Here is a 24000-nt window from a genome sequence, read left to right as displayed (position 1 = left end):
GCAGTGTTCCCCTAGAGGATAATGTGTTCTGTTTGAAATAACCTCTGCAGCTTCTGCCAGCTGTCAGCCTGCTGTGTAACCCTTTTCCTGAGCCAGTTCCTTCCAGTCAGCCACCCCCACCTCCTGGTGTTTTTAGAATGTGTTCCAAAGAGATTGAAATGTTTGCTCCAATTTATAAAACCCAGGTCAATTTGCTATGAATCAGAAGACTTCCAAATAGAAATGTACATCAGAACACCTTAATTTTGCCTAGTAGATAAAATCAATTTGTTGATGCTTTTCTTTATTTAAATTTACTTTTGAGGATTTGATAATGAGTACTGTATTTATATAATTTCTACCCTCTCCCAACACTTCTTATGTTCCCCCACTTCCTCTCAAAATCATGACTACTTCATGTTTAATTATTATTATTTCATATTTATTCATAGGTATATAGAAATACAGCTTACTGAGTTCATTTAGTGTTGCTCATATGTGCATGTGTTTAGTAATGACCACTTGGAATTTGATTACCTAGCATGTAATCCTTGTCCCTGGAGAAGACCAATTGTCTTTCTCTCAGCTGCCATGTTGGAACTTTTCAATCACATCCTACTTCTAGATGACATACTGATTATTTCTTCTGTTTAGTCCATCAGTTGGTCTAGCAAACTTGAAATACCTGAAAATCCCTTATTTGTGGACTTTTTTCTGTTCTCTTTTGCTCTTAGTGGGTTCAGCGTATCAACAGATAACAGAGTTCACATATTCAAACCTGTATCTGTGCAAGCAATGTGGTAAGATGACTTTTGATATCTCTATAATACTGTGTTTTTTAAAAGGTCCTACAAGAAAGTTCTTTAATGTTATTAAAATAATATTTTGTGAGATAAGTATAATTTGAAGTGATGCAATTCACTATTCACATGCATCCTGTATTGTAGAGGATTTGTGTATGTGTGTGTGATCTGTTTGCATGGTAACCATGATTAAAGGTGACCTAGAAATGTAGTTTTTCAATTGTCACAGTGGAAAACTTGGTGCATTGGTGAACAAGTGAAATTCAGAGGTAATATTGGGCTCTAGAAGAAATGCTAATGGGTTAGGAAGTCTGTTAGAACTGTGTTTCACACTGACCATGCTTAGTGTGAGAGCCAAGTCTGTACATTTTACTGCTATGCACCAACTTTTAGTTTCCTAAGATAATCAAAGATTATCTTATTTGACAGAGTTATAGTATAGATAGAAACATTTCCTTTTAAAGTACTGGTAATTGTTTGTGTGATGCAAATAAAGCCTAAAGAAATCATTGTTAGCCGAGCAATGGTGGTGCACGCCTTTAATCCCAGCACTTGGGAGGCAGAGGCAGGCGGCTCTCTGTGAGTTAGAGACCAGCCTGGTCTACAAGAGCTAGTTCCAGGACAGGCTCCAAAACCACAGAGAAACCCTGTCTCTAAAAACCAAAGGAAATCATTGTTAATAACCATCCATATACTGACACTTTTAAGTTATTCACTGTGTTCTGGATGCTTTACATGGCTTATATTTAACCATTACACTGGTGCCACACAGTAGTGTTGTTAGCACCCTATTGTGGATGAAAGAACTAAGGCATTTCAAGGGTTACATATCTGGCCCGAGAGTATCTTATTTCGTTAGATAGAATAGAATCTTATTCACTTATCTAGAAAATGATCTAATAAAACCAAGGAATAATGAGGCCTTCTGCTCAGTAGTCTTTAGCCTCTGGGGACTGAAATAATTCAATCAGTAAAGTGTCATGCCACCACAAGGGTCTGAATTCAGATCCCTAATGCCCGTGTAAAAAACCAGCAGTGCTCATCTGTACCCCGGTGTTGCAGGAAGTTAGCTACAAACTAATGTTTTTCTCTTGAAGGAAAAGAAAGTGTAAGAGAATTATATAGCCATTCATTTACATACTTTTCTTTATAACATTTATTTTTTAATTATTTTATGTGTTTGAATGTTTTGACTGCATGCATGTCTGTGCACAGTATGTGTACCTGGTGCCCAGGAGGTTAGAAGATAAAAGATCCCCTGGAACTGGAGTTGGAAATTGAACTTGGGACCTCTGCAAAAACAAGTATTTTTAACTGCTGAGCCAACATTCCAGCACCTATCATTAAAAAAAAAAAAGTATTTATTTGTGTGTGAGTGGGTTTGTATGCCACAGTAGCAAACATATGGGGGCAGAGGTAGATTATGGGGGCATTAGTGCTTTCTTCCACCAAGTGTATCCTGGAGAATAGACTCGGGCTTTCAGTCTTGCTTGTCAGTGCCTTTAACTACTAAGCTGTTTTAAATGATCTTATATATTTTTGTTAAGAATATCTTTTATCTGTCCTGCCTCCTAAGAAAAATAATCCTTGCTCATTTTGAAAAAGTTCTACAGTTGGCCAGGCATGGTGGCACCTGCCTTTAATCTCAGCACTCAAAAGGCAGAGGCAAGCAGATCTCTGAGTTTGAGTTCAGCCTGGTCTACAAAGTGAGTTCCAGAACAGTCAGAGCTATGTAGAGAGACCCTGTCTCAAAAAGCCAAAGCAAAAACATAACAAGTTGTATATTGCTTGTAGCATACAGGAGGCACTGAGTCCTTATTCACAGTGCTACAGAATAAGAAACAAAATAAATGTTAGTTTGTAGCTAATATGACATTTATGTGAGCTCCAGCTATGATCTAGGCCTTGTTAAGCACTGGAGATAGACTAATAAACAAAATGTAGAATGATCCTTGTCTTGTGTAAGTTACTTCCTAGTATTTCTTTTTCTGTCTTTATTTACTTTCTAGCGTTTTTAGCTTTAGCTTAGGTAAATAGAAAAATACGTAGTTTTTAGTTTTGTTTACCCTTCTTGGGTTTCTGAGCTCAGAGTCAGAAGTTTAATTTAGTCTTAGGGTAGAGCCAGAAGCTATTCTGAGAAAGTAACTCATGTGAATGAATAAATGGTTTAAAGAACTAGGAGACTAAGGTAGCAAGAATGGTAAATGCTATTAGGTCAGTACTTCCTGGACATCAAAGGACGTAGACTCATGGCTTTAGGGGCATCTGCCTATCAGATCTCTGTGGAGCCTGTGAGGATGCTAGAGAATAAGCTATCACATGATTCTGTGCCAAAGGGAAACAAGTTTTGAATAGTTAATTGTTGAGATTTTTGTTTGCTAATGACACAGTCACATGAGTCCAAGGATTAGGTCATGAGGTCATAGACTTTTTTTTCATTGAGGAGTTAGTTGTCAGTTCTTGTCCCCTCTCCCTGCCTTGAATATGCATCAAGACCACAGAATATTGACTTCCAGGGAGGGAGAAAATTCTACAGAGAATAATACTCTGTAGAATTAAAAAATTAGAGGAGTTTGAGATAGACCTAGGTTTTATCCTTTTGGTATCCCATAATTCTATAGTGCTCATTTCTGAGCCTATCTTTCAGGTCTGCACTACAGAGCTTGCACAAGGCTTGTGAAGTGGCCAGAATGCATAACTACTATCCAGGAAGCCTTTTTCTCACGTGGGTGAGTTATTATGAGAGCCATATCAACTCGGATCAGTCCTCAGTCAATGAGTGGAATGCTATGCAGGATGTGCAGTCTCATCGACCTGACTCTCCGGCTCTCTTCACAGACATGTAAGTTGGCTTGCTAAGGACTGTGACCCTCTCTTGTGTGCTAGGCAGCATATTCCTTAGGAACTAACCCTGCCCCATTGACAATAGTTACAATGTAGATTACCCTTCTGTCATACATGAAGATCCTCTATTTCCTTCAAAGGCCTGAGGAATTTTACTCCTGGGCACAACAGAGTAATCAAGAATGTAATGCTATAAAAATCTAAGAGATGGCTCAGTGGTTAAGAGCATTGGCTACTTCCCGGATTCAATTCCAACACCAACATGGCAGCTCACAACTGTCTAACTGCTTTTCCAGGGGATCAGACACCCCCACACAGACATAATGCAGGCAAAACACCAATGCACATAAAATAAAAATTTAAAAGCCAGGTGGTGGCACACACCTTTAATCTCAGCACTTGGCGGAGCCAGGTGGATCTCTGTGAGTTTGAGGCCAGCCTGGTCTACAGAGAGAATTCCAGGACATCCAGGGCTACACAGAGAAACCCAGTGGCAGGGCCGGGGGACGGACGGACGGACATGACATGTCTCACAAAAAAAAAAAAAAACCTATTACTCAGATTCCACTAATTTGAAATTTGAATTTAGAGAAATGACTATGAAAAGGAGCATTTGATAACAATTAACAGCAGGAGGCTTTTGGAGGGATGTTTGCCATACCTGAGAAGTTAAAGTGTCTTCCCAAGGGTAGCAATCACTCCTATAAACACAGTCCCCAGGAGCAATAGGTGATGTGTCCTCTTTTTTCATTTACTGTTGTAACCAATAGAAACTGTTTGTATTCTTTAAAGCTAGGGTGTTACTCACCTTTAATCCCAGCACTCAGGAAGCAGAAGTAAGTGAATCCCTTGAGCTCAAGGTTAGCCTGATCCACACAGTGAATTCTCAGCCATGCAGAGCTGCATAGTGAGGCCCTGTCTCAGAAAGGAACAAGGAGAGAAAGATGTTTCCAATCCATTGAAAAGAATACTGGCTTAAATTTATTTCTGCTGAGTTGTGGTTTTATTTTAGTTGAATAAGCAGTCAAAGCATCATCAATCTTTTTTCTCAGGGAGTTGTTGGTTCCAGAGCCTTTCCAGTAGGCCTAGTTCTTTCAAGGTCTCTTAGTTACCAAAAAACACATCTATGGAAATGATCTTCATGATTTTATATTGTAAAACTGGTTGATGGGTTTCAGAGGAATTACTGTTTCATCTAGCTCAAAAAAAAAAGCTTATCTTAAACCATACTTAGAGAAGAAAATTCATCACAGCCAGGGATAGTAGCATATCGCACACTTGGTAGGCTGAGATAGGAGGGCTTCAAGTTCTAAGCCAGCCTGGACTACAGATAGTAGGATCAGCTGTTAGGATTCAGGCATTATGCTGGCCCCTGTCACCTGACAGGATGAACCCAGGCTGTACTCTGGCCAGCCCAGGGTTTCTATGACTGCTATGTCACTACTTAGTCTATACACAGGTGCAAAGGTCCCTTTAAGAGACTAACTCTGCCCATCCTACCCCCTGCCATTTCTCTGAGAAGGCAGTTCTCAGTCTCTGTCTCTCTCTTCTCCCTTCCTTCCCATGTAACCTCTGTCTGATGGCATTTTTGTCCCATACACACGCCATGGGGTCCATGCTCCAACCTGTGCTGCATATCAGTGCACCAACCACATCTCAAAATAAATAACAGATATCTTAAAATAAGTAAACTATTGTTTTTCCTTCCTAATTTTGATTTGATTTGAGAAGACTTAGGCTCTCTAGCACAGTAGAAAGAATTGCTTTACATTCCTAAGGAAAAATAACTCCCCCCAAAAGGGTGAAAGATCCTGGCAGATAGTAGACACTCACTGAACATTAGTTCTTAGTTTTAAGATACATTTATTACATTATCTTTGTAGATAACAAATAAATAGAAACTGTAGGCCAGAATATCAAAGCTGATGTGCAGGCTAGTTTTATGTCAACTGGACACAGAGTTGTTGGAGAGGATGGAACCTCGATTGAGAAAATGCCTCCATAAGATCAGCCCATAGGCAAACCTGTAGGGCATTTTCTCAGTTAGTGATTGATGTGTGAGAGCCCAGCCTATTGGTGGAGGGGCTATGTCCCTGATGGTGGTCCTGAGTTCTATAAAAAAAAAGCAGACTGAGCAAACCATGGGAAACAGGCCAGTAAGCAGCACTTCTCCATGGCCTCTGCATCAGGTTCCTGCTGTTTGGGTTCCTGTCCTGACTTCTTTCAATGACAGACTACATTGGAAGTATAAGCCAAATAAGCCCTTTTCTCTGCAGATCACAGTTGCTCATGGTATTTCATCAAAGCAATAGTAACCCTAACTAGGACATGATTATATCTGGATAGAGTGGTTTTTAGTTTTTGTTTTCTCTGTGTTTTACATTTTTTTCCAGTGATATCAAAGAGGGGAAAGTATGTTTGCATGCTAAATGCTTTTTCTGCGCCCTCTTCCTACCCAATTTAACTTAAAAGGCCTAAAAAAGGATAGTGAGAATATAGGGAAAATGTGAGCCAAAATGCATTTACAGAATTCTGTTGTGAACAGTTTGTTCTTGTAATCCAAGAAGGTCATGTACTGTGTGGTGCCCCAGTGTATATCTAATGTTATGCCTGACTCTGAAAAGGGAAGGACCTTGTTCAAGGTCACATTAACTGTAGGTAGTAGGACTGTGATTAAACCTAGGTCTGTCTGCTCCTGAACTACTCCAGCTCAGAATGTGAAGGGCTCAAAGAAAAACTGCTTTGAGTTTTTCTCAGGAAACCCATGCATGCACACAAGTGCTAAAATCTGTTTTGATCAATACATCTTTTCAGTAGAAGACTGTCATTCTGCATTTCCTCCCACATTACAGTGTCTGGGAAAAATAAAACCTAGATAAGAATTGCCCTTCTACTCAAGACAAACACCTTAGCAGAACAGCACAGGTATTAGCTGTGTTCTGCATAGTTCATGAGAAGCTGAGTGCCTGTGCAGTGTGGTGCCCCAAGTGTGTGGAGACGCAGCATACAGAACTGGAGATTACAGAGGCTATTTTTGCAGCCAGTGATAAGGCTGCAAGCAGCAGGAACAGGCAGGATGCCTGAAGGCTTAAGCCATGTCCATATCCAAATAAGGAGATCCAAAGCAGATACCTTTCTTGAGTAGGTAGGAGCAGAGATGGGGCAGAAAGCACTCAAATTCTCCATAATATGAACCATGCACTAGAGAGAAGCATCCAGTTACACTGAACTGATGCTTTTCTTTTTTGGGGGGAAGAAGGGGTAGAGGGAGTAGTTAGTTTTTCAAGATGGGGTTTCTTTGTGTAGCCTTGGCTGTCCTGGAACTAGCTTTGTAGGCCGTAGGCCAGGCTGGCCTCAAACTCATAGAGATCCACCTGCCTCTGCCTCCCGAGTGCTAGGATTAAAGGCATGCACCACTACTGCCTGGCTGAGTAGATTTATTATTATTTTGAGACAGGGTCTCACTATGTAGCCCTGGCTGTCCTGGAAATCACTTTGTAGACCAGGCTGGCCTCTAACTCAGCATGCTAGGACTAAAGGCATGTGCCACCACACCTGACCTTGAGTAATTTTAAAGAGACCAAAAACTAGAAAACCACACAGTCCTGCAGATGGTGGCATTCTAGGGTCTGGCACTATTGAGTTACACCAGTGTCCTGCCCAGATTGGTATTCTAGCTCAGCAGTTGTTGCTATCCAGGGGTTCTTGATAGGGACATGAATGATACTTGATATGCCCAGCTTGTCTTTGCTGCTTCATAGATCTGTATATTCTTGATGTATTTAAAGACACATGGGTCCTATTCAAGTTAATTTTTACATGTTTATTATGTTCTATATGGGGTTGTTTTGTTTTGTTTCTTGGTTGGTTTAGGTTGGGAAGGTGTTTTGGTTTTGTTTGTTTTTAATTTTGGATTTGGGTTTGGGAGTTTTTTGTATTTTCGAGACAGGGTTTCTCTGTGTTACAGCCCTGGCTATCCTGGAACTCACTCTGTAGACTAGGCTGGCCTCGAACTCACTGAAATCTGCCTGTCTCTGCTTCCCAAGTGCTGGGATTAAAGGCATGCACCACCACTGCCTGGCAGGAAGGTATTCTTGATGTTAATTTGGTTTTGGTTTAGACATTGTCTGATTATGTAGTACCCACATTGGCCTGGAACTCACTGTGTAATTGGGTACAGTTTTCATTTGCTATGCTTCTGCAATATAAATATGAGAATAAGAGAAGTAATATGGAAGCATAATCAAATGGTGAATTCATTGTTTTGATTAAATTCTTGTTTAAGAAAAACCACTACTTATCTATCCTCAGACCAACTGAACGTGAACGAACAGAAAGACTTATTAAAACCAAATTAAGGGAGATTATGATGCAAAAGGATTTGGAAAATATCACATCCAAAGAGGTAAGCAACATTTAGTCCTCATTGTTCTGAAGCTAGGAGTAGAGTAACAATAGGAATGGGCTAAAAATGGTATTGAAAACACAGAAGAACTTTACAGAGATTAACACGGTACATCGCCTCTGTTTCAGATACGCACAGAGTTGGAAATGCAGATGGTGTGCAACTTGCGAGAATTCAAGGAATTCATAGATAATGAAATGATAGTGATCCTTGGTCAGATGGATAGTCCCACACAGATATTTGAGCATGTGTTCCTGGTAAGTTTTAAAGCCACTTTAAGTGGTATTTTGAAACTAACTTTGGACTCAAGACAATTGTTGTTTACTCTATTTAAATAAAATGTAACTGGACTGAAGAGATGGCTGAGTGGTTAAGGGCACTTACTGTTCTTGCAGAGGACATAGGTTCAATTCCCAGCACTCACACGATGACTCAAAACCATCCATAACTCTAGTTCCTATCCAAAGCCCCCTTCTGACCTTTGCAGGCACCAGGCATACACCTGGTGCACACACATACATGCAGGCCAAAAACTCATACACTTGAAATAAATCTAAAAAAGGTTTATTGTAACTGAATTAAAAGGATAGGCAATATTACTCAAGCCTCATTGCTTTCTAATATTTTTACCACATTATTTTACTAACACTGCTAATATTATCTGTGCTTTTTAAGATTAATTGCATGTGTTGTATGCTAGAAATGTTACATAATGGCTTACTGCTGTTTATTTCTTCCCAGTTCCTCTTTCAGTAGATTTTTATGTGGATTAAAACTGAGTATAGTGGCAATATTTATACCTGGCGTATTTCATCTAAGTAGATGGTACTACTTATAACAGAACTTTATTTGCTTAGTTGTTTTCTGGGGCCCTAAGGATCAAAGTCTGATCCTTGCACATGTTAAGCATGTGCTCTACCATTGAACAACATCCTCAGCCCTCAACCTTTAAACATAATGAAACTGTGTCACAGCATTTTGAGGCCTCCAAAGTACTTTTCATTATTACCAAAATGTCAATGACTAAAAATTTTTCTTCATAGTTCCCAAACATTCAGTCACCTGTAATAGCCTCAAGGAAGATACAGAGAGACTAGATAGGAAGCCTCTAAGGTCGAATAATTCTAGTTTCATGTGTACATGGTAGTAGGAACAAGATTAACAAGACTACATCAAAGCAAAGAAGGATGCTAAGACATCATTTTGTTTCTACTTTTTGTACACTTTGGCCAAATTTACATTACGGAAGCTTCTTATCCTTATAGAGGGGCTAGTACCCTCTACATCCAGAAATGTGGCATTTCCATTTTCTGATAAGCACATACGTGCACTGAACTGGTTAGAAGCCAGGAATACAGATAGAAGAGGAACAGATATACAGATGTAATTGGAGGTTTCTTTCCCACCTGCCAATTCCCAAATAACAGCTCAGAGGCTTAATATTACTTATAAATGCTTGACTTATGGCTCAGGCTTATTATTAGCTAGCTCTTACATATAAATTAACCCATATTTTTATCTACACTTTGTCATGTGGTTTATGGCTGGTTACCTCACTTTTTACATGTCTTGTTCTTGTCAGCCTTGGTAGCTGACTGGCATCTCCTAGACTCCACCCTTCTTCTCCTCTATCTCTGCTTGAATTTCCCACCTGGCTCCATTCTGCCTTGCTATAAGCCAAAGGAGCTTTATTTATCAACCAATGAGAGAAAAACATATTCATAACATACAGAAAGAGCATCCCACAGCACACAGAAACTGACTAAATGCATTACCTCACACTGAACATTCATAATAGTTTATTTTACCATGCAGTCACACTTAATACCACTGGAAGTTTGAAATTTTAGAGTATATTTGTCTCTAGTTTGATTTATATGGCCCATAGCTGTGAAATCACTGTGCAAAACTGTGAACTGACAAGGGATCTTCTTTTCTGGTACTTTTTGTCAGGGAGTGGGAGTGAGACAGGATTTCTCTTACACATCCCTGGCTGTCCTTGAACTCACTCTAAATCAGGCTGACCTCAGACTCACAGATCCACCTGCCTCTGCCTCTTGAATGCATGGATAAAAGGTGTGTGCCACCACCACCTGGCTATGTTGTTATTTCTGGATGTAGATTGTACTGTCCTTTCTATGGATAAGGAGACTGAATTTGTTGTCTCTAGTGTGTATTTTCACGAGGTCTCAAAAATATCCTACTCTCGGACTGGAGAGGTGGCTCAGAGGTTAAGAGCACTGACTGTTCTTCCAGAGGTCCTGAGTTCAATTCCCAGCAACCACATGGTGGCTCACAGCCATCTATAATGAGATCTGGTGCCCTCCTCTGGCATGTAAACATATATGGAAGAATGTTGTATATATAATAAATAAATAAATCTTAAAAAAAAATCCTACTCTAACTTTGTTGGAATTCTTGTGTTATCTGTAGAAATCTTAGGAGCCACTTACTCAGATATTCTTTGCCCAGACTCCATGAAGTATGACTGAATTTTTGTGAAGAAAAAAATGTTGGTAGCCAAAAAGAGCTCATGTTAGGTAGTGGCCAGAACTGGCTGAAGATGTAGCCCTAGTGGTACAGTGCCTGTCTGTTGTGCATATGCTCCTGAGTTTGATCCCCAGCACCTTGGAAGCTGGGTGTAGTGACACTCCAGTACTCATGACAGGGTCATCCTCAGCTGCATAGAGTTTGGATTCAGCCTGGGAACCATGAGATCTAGAAAGTAGGGGGTCGGGAGCAAACTAAAGTCACTTTACCATCAAGCATTGCTTGTTTGGTTTTTTTGATACTGAAAATCGAGTATAGATACCTGTGTAGACAAGGACTCTACCACTGAACCACATTTCCAGCCCTAAATATGGATTTTAAAACTTTTTTTAAAATGTGGAACTTTTCTCTTATGTGCTGGGCCCAGAGTTGGATCGCCAGCACCATGCATACAAAGGATGCAGACATGTTGCCTAGCATGATGGTGCACACCTACAATTCCAACACTCAGGGGGCAGAGGCAGGTGGAGTGATGGAGGCTAGTCTGCTCTACAGAGTGTGTTCTAGGCCAGCAGGAGCTAGGTAGTGAGATCCTGTCTCAAATAAATAATTAAATACATAGATAGATACAGACATGATAAATATCCAATATAGCCATTTTCTGACTGCCAACCTGTCTTGTTCCAGGCAGGCATGCTTCCTATGTCTCTACCGTCACTTGCTTCCATCTAGAATTCAGAGCTTCCTCCTCTTTACCCTTTCTTCAACTGGTTTATTTTATGGTATATAAGCAATTTTTAATAATACTGAAAACAGAAATAATAGTCTAATTTCCCCCAAATTATGTTTCCCTAATCACCACAAATGTGTTTGAGTATTTCCACCAACAGATTCCTCTTAGGAGTTCATAATTCTTTCATGAGTTTTTTCTTATTACAAAGATAATTTATGTTCTCTATGCACGTTAGTTCATGTCTGTAATCCCAGTACTGCAGAAGCCAAGGTTAATCCGAATTATATAATCCAAGCACTGACTTGGTTATCACAACCATCCAGAACTCCAGTTCCGGGACATCTGAAGCCCTTTTCTGACTTCTAAGGCCACCAGACACACAGGTGGAGCACACATGCACTACAGGCAACACATTAATACACATAAGAAGTAAGATGCTTGCCGGGTGGTGGTGGCACACGCCTTTAATCACAGCACTCATGAGGCAGAGACAGGTAGATCTCCGTGAGTTCGAGGCCAGCCTGGTCTACAAGAGCTAGTTCCAGGACAGGCTCCAAAGCTACAGAGAAACCCTGTCTCGAAAAAGCCAAAAAAAAGCCAAAAAAAAAAAAAAGAAGTAATATGCTTAAAGTTTATTGTAGAATTTTTTCATTTTAGAAGATAATAAATCACTTTTAATCATTACCCAAGAAGGTTTCATTGTTGTCTTTTGTTATTGCTTCCTAGTCATATTTTTATTTTAATACTACATATATCTACATAATACTTCTAGTATGTGGATTTTAATTTTAGAGATGTTTTAGATTCATAGGAAAATTAAGCAGAAGATTAAAATGTTCCCATGTACCCTCAGCTGCCATGAATGTATAGCCTGCCACATAATCAGCGTACCCTGTCAAGAGTGGTCCATTTGGACTGGGTGTGCTGGTGCACAACTTTAATTCTAGACAGGAGTCAGGTGGACTCTGGGAGTTCAAGCCTAGTCTGGTCTATGGAGCAAGTTCCAGAAGAGCCAAGGCTACACAGAAACCCTTTTTCAATCAAACAAACAAACAAACAAATAAATAAATAAGGGGTGCATTTGTTAGAGTTAATGAACCTGCATTGATTAGCACATGTTTATCAGCTGAGTCCATAGATTACATAGAATGTACACTGTGTGAATTTGGACATATTTATGGCATGAGTCTACTATTAGAGGATGAGAGTTCTTACTCTTTGTAAATGTGGTTTTTGTTCTGTTTTTCATTTTATTTCGACAGGGTTTCTCTGTGTAGCCCCAGCTGTTGTGAAACTCTATAGACCAGTCTGGCCTCAAACTTAGAGGTCCTCCTGCCTCTGCTTCCTGAGTGTTGGGTTTAAAGATGTGAATGATTTTCTTATTTAAGAAAATAAGTTCCAAAATTTACCTCTTAATTCAAAATGCAAAATAAATGCTTGCAGATATTACCTAAACATTTTATATTTGTTTTGGTGGTTCCCCTTGGTGGTGTACCACAGGTCCTGTGTCCAAACCCCTTCCTTTCCCAGCAGTTGACACAGGAAAAGAGATTTATCCTAGTTTAAAGTCGCAGTGTTACTTTTCTCAAAGTCATCTCATTTCATGCATAGTTGCCGTGCCTGGAGCTCAAGCAGATTGTGAGAGGAGAGGCAGCAGTTCCCCTCCTTCCACAAGAATGCTCAGCTCTGCATTATACTACACAGAGGTTTGTTTACTCAGGGTGCTATCAGCTGATATGGAGAAGGAATGCTTAGAACATAGTTTAAAGAGATCTGCAGTGGGAAGGAAAGATTGATTGGTGGGAAGCCAAGTTATTAGGAAAAAGGATTCATCTAAGTCCTCATAAGATTGTGCAATTGCTCTGAACTGGAGGAAGCATTTGCCCAGCCAGATTTTAGTATCAGCAGCTGTCCTGGAGGCTGTCTGATTTGACTGAGAAAAGCCTACTGTGAAGAGAGACCATTTGTAGGAAAGCAAGGTTTTTTAGCTTAGCAAGGGAAACATGAGAGTATTGGACACCATAATTTTGCTTATGAATAAACTGGCTATCTTTTTCAAGATTTGACATTACAGATCCTTTCTAGAAGTGTTTTCAAATAGAAATGCAGCCCCAGGCCGGTTATCCTTGTGGTGGTACAGAGAGTGTACTGCTGAGATGTCGCTAAGTGTCACTCTTGTGGCTGCCATGCTTTCCATATGAACTGGAAGCATGTGCCGTAAACTTCTCTTAAAGGAAAAGCCGGGGGCCGGCAAGATGGTACATCATGTAAAGGCACTTGCTCCCATACCTAATGACCTGAGGTCAGTCGCTAAAACCCACATTGTAGAGGGAGAGAAAAGGCTCTTTCAGATTTTCCTCTAACCCCCACATGCGTGCCATGGCATGAGTGCACCCACACCAACATAGTTTGGTGTACACGCATGTAATAAAATATAATTTAAAAAGCAAATAGGGCCAGGTGGTGGTGGCGCAAACCTTTAATCCCAGCACTCAGAAGTCAGAGACAGGTGGATCTCTGTGAGTTCAAGGCTAGCCTGATCTACAGAGCGAGGTCCAGAACAACCAGAGAAACCTTGTCTCAGAAAAAAAAAAAAAATACAAATAGGGCTAAAGATGTACCTCAGTTGGTAGTGTACTTGCCTAGCCTGAACACAGCACTGGTCTCAGTACCCAGCACCTTCTACTGGTATACCCTTGTAATCCCATGCATAGGAGATGAAAATTGTAGGCTTTGAAGTTCACGATCATTGGGTCAGCAAGACGGCTCCATTGGATGAATACACTTGCCCCCAAGCTGACAATCTGAATTTGACCCCCACATACATACTGTGGCACTTGTCTATTCTCATGTGAATATACACTCACCGCTCCCATGGGGGGTGGTCATTTTTGCACTATCATTAATAAAACTAGGTGTAATAACATGAAGACATTAAGTACATGTTGTTGAGTCACTTTTCAGAAACTGTTTCCCCGCAGGGCTCCTTTCCAAATACCCTGTTTAGTTGACTTGATAATGCTCACTAACCTTGTCTTTTTGGCTCCATAGGGCTCAGAATGGAATGCCTCGAACTTAGAGGATTTACAGAACCGAGGGTGAGCACACAGAGCAATTGCCTACTCCTCTGTATGGCAGAAGTCCCTGTTTTAGTCTTTATGTTTTCCTGTCAAAAAAAATATCGATGGGTAAACTTTAATCCTTAGAGTCGCTTTCAATTCTCAGCTATAATCTTAGGGAAAAAATCAAAGCAGTTATTCTCTCAACCATTTGATCCCCTTCCCTTCCAAGAAAGATCAATTGTACTGATGGAATGGCTTTGAAAAACAAATTCCCAAGTGTTTGGTACTCCTTAAAAAACAAATGTAGTTGCTAGGAATGTAGTTAAGGGATAGAGCTTGCCTATGCCAGAGGAGGAAGAGAATTGCCATGATAGAGTGAGAGTCTGGGGTACTTACTGATGGGTGCCATGCACACTCCCTACTTTCCTCTCTCCTGACATGAAAGGTATTTTATAATTGCTAAAATGAACCAAAAAAGAAAAATCCCAGGTATGAAAATCTAGTTGCAGGGCTGGAGAGATGGCTTAGCAGTTAAGAGTACTGACTGCTCTTCCAGAGGTCCTGAGTTCAATTCCCAGCACCATATGGTGGCTCACAACCATCTATAATGAGATCTGGTGCCCTCTTCTGGCCTACAGATATACATGCAGACAGAACACTGTATACATAATAAAAATAAATCTTAAAAAGAAAATCTAGTTGCTTAGTTGAAGATATAAAAATAAGTATAACTTGGAAAGTTTTAATAAGTAAGGATTGATCTGGAGCTTTTTAAGTTAGAGACTATATTCTCATCTTTTGAATTTATATCATCCTAGCTCAAAGCTTCACACTAAGATGATATTCAGTGTATATAAATGTTAAAAAAAAAAACTCACACACATGTGAGAACTTCCATTTGCCCAATGACAGATGAAGGGAGGAAATCAGCTAATAAGCTGGGCTGAGAATTCAAAGACCTCAACTTTCATCCTGTGTCTTTCATTCGCCCTGTTAATACCAGACAAATTTGCCAGGCAGTGTTGGCACACACCTTTTGTCCCAGCACTTGGTAAGCAGAGGCAGGCAAATCTCTGTGAGTTTGAGGTCAACCTGGTCTACAGAGAGTTCTAGGATGACAGGACTACACAGGAACACTGTCTAGAAACACAAAAGAATAAATAGGTGATAGGTAGATAGGTAGATAGGTAGGTAGATAGATAGATAGATAGATAGATAGATAGATAGATAGATAGATAGATAGATTTTTAAAAACTAAAAACTAAATTGTTGTTGTTCACTGGTAGGTTTCTGGACAAGGCCCTGTTTGGACTTAAAAAAAAAAAACAGCACTGACCAACCCCTCCCAAAAAACCTAATCAGCTGGGCAACGGTGGCGCGTGCCTTTATCCCAGCACTTGGGAGGCAGAGGCAGGCGGACCTCTTGTGAGTTCAAGGCCAGCCTGGTCTACAAAAGATAGTTCCAGGACAGGCTCCAAAGCTACAGAGAAACCCTGTCTCGAAACCCCGCCCCCCCCCCAAAAAAACCAGCACTGACTCTGCTTTATCTGCAAACATTCATTTAAACTTCCTTGAGAGTGGAACACGGTTTTTGACAGCTAGCAATAATTCTGTAAAGTTTAAAAGCTCTATCATTGTAGAAAATTTAGATATGATATTTAATATGAAATCTGAAGTTTGACATGGCACTGCTTGCCAAATACATTGTAACCACATTGAATATGCATACAATAGGCTATATAATACTAGCTGGAGATGAGAATCTCTGTCTCATGTGCCGCTTTTATTAAAATAATTTATAAAATACTAAAATTTTGTACATTAATGTGTACCATTTTATATTCAAGAACATATATTTAATGTTTTTAAACCGAGTTTGTCATCTGGAACATTTTTCAGTTTTTTTAATAAGTTTTACTTTGTTTTTTATTTGTATGGGTATTTTGCCTGCATGTATGTCTGTGTATCGCTTGCATGCTTGATGCCCTGGAGACCAGAAGGGGACATCAGATGCCCTAGAAATGAAGTTACAGATGGTTCTGAGCTGCTGTGCTGGGAATCAAACCTGAGTCCTCTGGAAGAGCACCCAGTACTCTTAATTGTTAAACCATCTCTTCCACCCCCACTTATCAATTCTTTATGGTGAAAACCTTCAAAATCTTTTCTTTTTGCTTTTGAAGTGTGCAGTATGCAGTTACCCATTCTCACCCTGCTGTCAAGTGACACCATCGTTCATCCTACAGGGCTGAACTGCAAAGTGCTCCTGACTCTAGCTGTCTTTCAAACAGAATGACTGGATGGACAGACATCTACTTGGGACTTATTTCTTAAATTTAATGGGTCTTAAACTTTAGTGTGTCACAAAACTGTATGTACTGTTTCCTGCCAGTGATTTATGGTATTTCTTTTTTTTTTTTTTTTTTTTTTTGGTTTTTCGAGACAGGGTTTCTCTGTGGCTTTGGAGCCTGTCCTGGAACTAGCTCTGTAGTGCTGGGATTAAAGGCATGCGCCACCATCGCCTGGCGATTTATGGTATTTCAAAGTGTAATTTTTTTGTTTGTTTTTTGGTTTCCAAGACAGGGTTTTTCTGTGTAGTCCTGGCTATCCTGGAACTTACTCTGTAGACCAGGCTGGCCTTGAACTCAGAGATCTGCCTGCCTCTGCCTCCCAAGTGCTGGGAATAAAGGCATGTGCTACTGCCCGGCTCAAAAAGGCAATTTTAATAGTAAGATCATTTCCAGAGAATCTACTGACTCTAGAAACTAACTCTAAGAGTTACTCCACATAAAGTCACAGAATTGCGGATAAAGCAAAGAAACCTTAAGGAGTTAAGTACCAGTTGGCAGTGTGAATTTTCAATTCTGGAATGAAAAGAATTTGGAAGTTTTGTCCTGTCTCTATAGAGATGATGCCATAATCCATTACTGAAGTATAGGATTAGAAGTAGGAGATTGATTGGGTTTTGTGAGGAGGCAGAAGAGAGCATCTAACCCACTGGCGCTAGGAAGTCGTGAACTTCTCCACATGGTTGCTGAGAACTGAGCTCAGGTTATCTGAAGAGCAAGCAGCAAGCCCTCTAACCCGCTGAACCATCTCTCCAATCCCTCATTTTTATTTTAAGTAAGATCAGTGAGCCAGGCATGGTGAGTCACATCTTAATTTGTGGGCCGGCCTGGTCTATATAGAGTTGCAAGCCCAGGCTACACATAGAGATCTCATTTCAGAAAAAATAAAAAAGTGTTCTTGCTTTTTCTTCTAATTGTTTTATTGAATGTAATTTATATGCAATATAGTTAACAGTTAAAATGCACAATTCTGTGGGTTTTGGTAAATGTTTCTGAGTTACGCAAACTACCTAGTTAATTAAGAATATTTTTTTCAAAACAGAACGAGATCATCTTCTTCCCTATCTCTAGAAGTCACTATTGTCATCAACTAGCAGCCACTTTTGACTGTCAAGATGATAGTGCTGTGACCGCCTGTATGCAAGTCGTTGAGTGGGGCTGGGTAACTTTAGCCCTGTTGGTGACTGCTAAGCTATTTTCCACAGCAGTCACACCATTTCACATTCCTACGGTGTGCTCCACTTTTTAAACTTAAAAAAAAATTATGTTTATTAGTAGGTTTTAGTGCTACATTAAAACGAATTCAGTTCATGTCTCAGAAATTTTATCCTTTTCGGCCATGGCCACAGAATGATTATATCTTTTCCTGTAGTCTTTTCTTCTTCTTCTTCTTCTTCTTCTTCTTCTTCTTCTTCTTCTTCTTCTTCTTCTTCTTCTTCTTCTTCTTCTTCTTCTCCTTTCTTCCTCCTCCTCCTCCTCCTCCTCCTCCTTCTTTCGTTTGCGGAGCCCCACATGTAGTTATTTGAAGGAAACAGTTTTGTAGTAAGAGCTGAGCCTGTTTTGCTGGAGTAAACTCCAGTGATGTTTAATTCTATACAACAGTGAAGAAAAGAAGAGCCTTGGGTCAATGAAGCCCACACATTGGTTAAGGTAGTGCAGGGAGAGAAATAATGGAAACCTTAATATAGAACCCTGTCCTGCTAGCAGCTCCACATGTGAGAGCGCTTGGCCAGAATGTAGCCAGATAGACTGGAGGGAGCTTTAGGTCCAGCTTTCCATAGACCCTCAGTTTCTTGCCTAACTATCTGGCATTCAGAAAAGTAAGAAAAATTTCCTTTTTCTTTCTTGGAGTTTATCAGTCATCTGGTTTTATACAAACAGCTTCCAAATAAAATTTTACTGTTTGTAATTTTAGCAACAGAAATTGCTAGGTTGTGGTGGGTGTTAGGTTGTTGATTTTTAGTTAATATAGATATGGGTACTCTTTCCAAAATAGTATCAAAGATGAGAATGTGTAACCATACTTAAGGTGAAATGGAATTTAGGTATTGAACTTGCATATATGGTGCTGGGAATTCATTTTAGCTTGAGAAACAGAATACACGCCCTGCCTTGGTTTCTTCACAGGGTGCGGTACATCTTAAATGTCACTCGAGAGATAGACAATTTCTTCCCCGGAGTCTTTGAGTATCATAACATCCGTGTATATGATGAAGAGGCGACGGATCTCCTGGCTTACTGGAATGACACTTACAAGTTCATCTCTAAAGCAAAGTGAGTATTGTCCCACGCAACATCCTGATCCCTCTTCATGGTTTGAACATGGTTGGGGATAAGTGACTGAGATAATTTACTGATAGTACTTATAGAAAAAGATGTAGAAAAGGCACTGTGTTTTTATAATCCTAGACAAAAGATAAGTGACCTAACACTTTCCCTTTAAGCAAATGAAATCCCTTAGAATAAGATAATTTCATATTGCCCTGTTTTCCACTACACACAAAATTAAAGAAAATGGAATTACGCTGCAGCTAAATAAAATATGAGGGGCTGGAAAGATGGCTCAGTGATTAAGAGAACTGGCTGCTCCTCCAGAAGACCTGAGTCCAATTCCCAGCAACCACCTGGTGGGTAACAACCATCTATAATGGCATCTGATGTCCTCTTTGTACATGCAGTTAGAACACACACACAAGCACACATACACACACACATATATATAAAGAAATCTTAAAAGAAAAATAAATAAAGCTGGGCGGTGGTGGCACACACCTTTAATCCCAGCACTCGGGAGGCATAGCAGGCAGATCTCTGTGAATTCAAGACCAGTCTGGTCTACAAGAGCTAGTTTCCAGGACAGGCTCCAAAGCTACAGAGAAACCCTGCCTCAAAAAAAACAAGATAGATAGGTAGGTAGGTAGGTAGGTAGGCAGGCAGGCAGGCAGGCAGGCAGGCAGGCAGGCAGACAGACAGACAGACAGACAGACAGACAGACAGATGATAGATAAAAATGAGAAACGGGTGAAAAAAATTTCTGAGACAAGATCTCATTGTGTAGTCCTAAATGGACTGGAACTCTAAGAAGACCAGGCTGGCCTCAAACTCACAGACATCTGCCTGCTTTTGCTTCCCAAGTGCTAAAATCAGAAGCATACACTATCCACCATGGCTGGCTCTGAATTAAATTCTTAAATTGGCACTGGAGATAATTTTAAGTTGTATAGCGAAAACTACTGTGAACACATAAAATACCAGGCCTTTTTGAATACAAGGAAATCTTCCCAGTTGTAGGCTTCACTGTAGACACTCTAAATGGTGAGGTTTTCTCCTGTATTTTGTTGTTGTTGTCTTCAATCAATTGACTCCTAAAGCTCTGAGAGCTTCCTTTCCCAATTTTAATCATCCTTTCACTAGGAAGAATGAATCATAAGTGAGCTACTTGGCCACATTCCTCTTGAGAAAGGACAGCATTCAAACCGTCTTTAGCAGATGAGAAACACCTCTGTTTATTAACTTCCATCAGAAATCACTCTACACTCCCCTTAACAGTCTTCATAGACAGGACAGTCACGAAATCCATCACCTCTCATAATTGCTGAATCAGAATAATTAAATGCCACTTGTCTCCTTAATTTTGTAAAATATTTCACACAATGGGCTTTCAAATATTCTGCAAGCTCCCAGGAGAGACTTCAATCACAGGACTGTAGGGCTGGCAAAGTGGAAAGCCTATTCCAAGAGCTTAAAAGCTTCATCCTTACACTTCTGTTGCTCTAGGACCACTTTAGGCACCAAAATCTGTATTATTGAGAATTCTCTAGATTAACAGAACATATAGAATGAATATAATATATGTGTATATAACACACACACACACACACACACACACACACACACACACACACATTCTAATGACTTACAGGCTGTGGTTGTCCAGCTAACCCAACAGTGGCTGCCTATGAACAGAAAGTCCAAGAATCCAGTCGTTGTTCAGTCCATGAGGCTGGATGTCTCAGCTGGTCTTCAGGATACACTGGAATCCCAAAGAAGCAGACTCTAATGCCAGTGAAGGAATGGACTGATAGCGAAGGCAGGAGCAAGCAAGCTGCCAGCAGAAGGCAGGCCCAGATTAGAGGTGGGTCTCCCGCCTCAAAAGATTTGGATTAAAGGTTTAGCTTCCCATTTCAAAGATCCAGATTAGAAGTGAATCATCCCACTTCAAATGATTTAATTAAGCAAAAATCTCTCATAGCTGTGCTCAGCCATTTTTAAATTTTGATAATTCCAGGTGTAGCCAAATTGACAAACAAAATAGCTATCACAAGCACCAAGGTTATAAATGGATTCAGTTGTTCATAAATTTCTCAGGTTTGGCTCAGTCTGAGAGGGAACTCCTCCTCCTCTATCGCTTTCTACAAGGCCCTACTCCTACTGTGATGATGCCAGACTTAATCTAGACCATCCTATACAGGGATTAAGGGGTGAAATTGAAGTGTAGGTTCAATGAAAACTAACTTAGAGCCTTCTTAAATAAGTTAGAAGCTGTACACTTAAGAAGCCTAGTTGAAAAATTCCAAAGAGGCTGGGTATGGTAGCACATACCTTTATTTCCAACACTTGTTATGCAGAGGTAGGCCAGCCTCTTGAGTTCAAGGACAGCCTGGTCTACAGAGTGAGTTCCAGCACAGCTAGGGCTACACAAAGAGGCGCTTTCATAGGGAATTGTCCAAATTTTGTTGTTGTTTTGTTTTTTAATTGATATTTATTGAGCTCTACATTTTTCTCTGCTCCCCTCCCTGCCTCTCCTCTCCCCACTTCAATCCTCCCCCAAGGTCCCCATGCTCCCAGTTTACTCCAGAGATCTTGTCTTTTTACACTTTCTACGTCCCATGTAGATTAGATCTATGTAAGTCTCTCTTAGAGTCTGCATTGTTGTCTAAATTCTCTGGGATTGAGTTTTGTAGGCTGGCTTTCTTTGCTTTATGTTTAAAAACCACCTATGAGTGAGTACATGTGATAATTGTCTTTCTGGGTCTGGGTTACCTCACTCAAAACGATGTTTTCTAGCTCCATCCATTTTCCTGCAAAATTCAAGCTGTCATTATTTTTTTCTGCTGTGTAGTACTCCATTGTGTAAATGTACCACATTTTTCTTATCCTTTCTTCAATAGAGGGGCATTTAGGTTGTTTCCAGGTTCTGGCTATTACAAACAAAGCTAATATGAACATAGTTGCGCACATGTCCTTGTGGCACGATTGAGCATCCTTTGGATATATACCCAAAAGTGGTATTACTGGGTCTTGAAGAAGGTTGTTTCCTAATTTTCTGAGAAATCGCCACACTGACATCCAAAGGGGTTGTACCAGCTTGCATTCCCACCAGCAATGCAAAAGTGTCCCTTTTCCCCACAACCTCTCCAGCATAAGTTGTCATCAGGGTTTTTGATCTTGGCCATTCTTACAGGTGTAAGATGAAATCTCAGAGTTGTTTTGATTTGCATTTCTCTGATGACTAAGGATGTTGATCATTTCCTTAAGTGTCTTTCAACCATTTTAGATTCCTCTGTTGAGAGTTCTCTGTTTAGGTCTGTACTTCATTTTTTATTGGATTATTTGTTCTTTTGGTGTCCAATTTCTTGAGTTCTTTGTATATTTTGGAGATCAGACCTCTGTCTGATGTGGGGTTAATGAAGATCTTTTCCCATTTTGTAGGCTGCCGTTTTGTCTTGTGACCATGTCCTTTGCTTTACAGAAGGTTTTCAGTTTCAGGAGGTCCCATTTATTAATTGTTTCTCTCTCAGTGTCTGTGCTGCTGGGGTTCTATTTAGGAAGTGGTTCCCTGTGCCAATGCATTCAAGTGTACTTCCCACTTTCTCTTCTATAAGGTTCAGTGTGGCTGGCTTTATATTGAGATCTTTGATTCATCTGGACATGAGTTTTGTGCGTGGTGATAGATATGGGTTTATTCTCATTTTTCTACTTGTTGATATCCATTTATGCCTGCACCACTTGTTAAATATGCTTTTTTTTTTTCATTTGATATTTTTTGCTTTTTTATTAAAAATCAGGTGTTCGAAGATGTGTGGATTGATATCCAGATCTTCTATTCAGATCCATTGGTCCTCCTGTCTGTTCTTATGCCAATACCAGGCTGTTTTCAGTACTGTAGCTCTGTAGTAGAGTTTGAAGTCAGGGATTGTGATGCCCCCAGAAGTTCTTTTATTGTACAGGATTGTTTTGGCTATCCTGGGTTTTTTGCTTTTCCATATGAAGTTGAGTACCGTTCTTTTGAGGTCTTTGAAGAATTTTGCTGGGATATTGAGTAGAATCTGTAGATTGGTTTTGGTGGGAATTGTCCGAGTTTAAGCACATTCCATGTGTACATACCAGGGCCTAAAATTTGATATGTTTAAGTTGTTGGAGTTCAACTGGAAAATGTAGAGCACACATCTAGATTTTCATCTGAATCACTGTGCATTGGCTTCCAAACTGTAGTCTAATAAAAACTCTTTAGTAAAAACCAGCAAGATGGCTCAGTGCTTGCTGCCAAGCCTGATGACCTAAATTTAATCCCAGAACACATAAGGTAGAAGTTGAGAAAACCGACTCCTCCAGGTCATCCTATGGTCTCCACATGAGTACCACCACACTCACATGCCTGCCCACCCACACATACTCAAATAAATAAATGCAGTTTTTAAAATTAAGGGAAATTATTCTATTCCATACTTTGCATTATTGTAGCTTATCTGTTCACATGTTTGGGCAGGTTACCTCAAGCTCACTTGCACTTGCACTGGAAATCCCTCGCTCATGCGTAGCTCATGTCCCCAGAGAAGCAAGACTCTAAACTTCTGGAAGAAAGCTTGTCAGTAAGCAAAGGAATAGCGTGTCCCCTTATGCGCACATATACGTGTATTGATTTGTAGGAACGGTTACTTGAAAGGATTCTGGAATCTGAGCAGTAGCCATAAGAGTAGCAGATCTTTTTCTCTATGTTTTAAAGTGTTCCTTCTTAAACAGCTGGAGGATGTGGTCAGCAGTTCCATCCACATTTATCCATCTATTTAACAGCCCCTTGATCCTACTGTGTGCTATAACACTACCTTGCTAGAATCGTAACTGAATAATGTTCATATCCAAGATAATTAGTTTTGACCTGTTCAGGCTGATGTAATTTGTTTGTTTTGTGGCAGCTTTGTTTTCTCTTCCTTCCTTTTCTAGCCTAGCCAGTTTGGATGTTCACCTTCCTAGACCAGGATGGAGCGGGGAGGACTTTGGACTTTCCACAGGGCAGGGAACCCTGACTGCCCTTCAGACTGGAGAGGGAGGGGGAGAG

General features: G+C 40.2%; 1 protein-coding gene across 2 annotated transcripts in view; it reads left to right on the top strand.

Annotated features, from left to right (window-relative positions):
* The window catches only part of Ssh2 (slingshot protein phosphatase 2), a 257711-nt gene that overhangs the window by 203881 nt on the left and 29830 nt on the right, over positions 1 to 24000 (top strand). For both annotated transcript variants that reach the window (XM_050128657.1, XM_050128656.1), the window contains 6 exons: positions 714 to 779; positions 3430 to 3624; positions 7938 to 8031; positions 8160 to 8288; positions 14306 to 14352; positions 18789 to 18935. In XM_050128657.1, coding sequence (XP_049984614.1) covers positions 714 to 779; positions 3430 to 3624; positions 7938 to 8031; positions 8160 to 8288; positions 14306 to 14352; positions 18789 to 18935 — 678 coding nt within the window. The remainder of the gene's footprint in view (positions 1 to 713; positions 780 to 3429; positions 3625 to 7937; positions 8032 to 8159; positions 8289 to 14305; positions 14353 to 18788; positions 18936 to 24000) is intronic.

Source organism: Alexandromys fortis, unplaced genomic scaffold (assembly GCF_014885135.2).
Source record: "Alexandromys fortis isolate MF-2015 unplaced genomic scaffold, M_Fortis_MF-2015_v1.1 scaffold_80, whole genome shotgun sequence".
Classification (NCBI taxonomy): Eukaryota; Metazoa; Chordata; class Mammalia; order Rodentia; family Cricetidae; genus Alexandromys; species Alexandromys fortis.
This window is presented reverse-complemented; position numbering and strand designations above follow the sequence as displayed.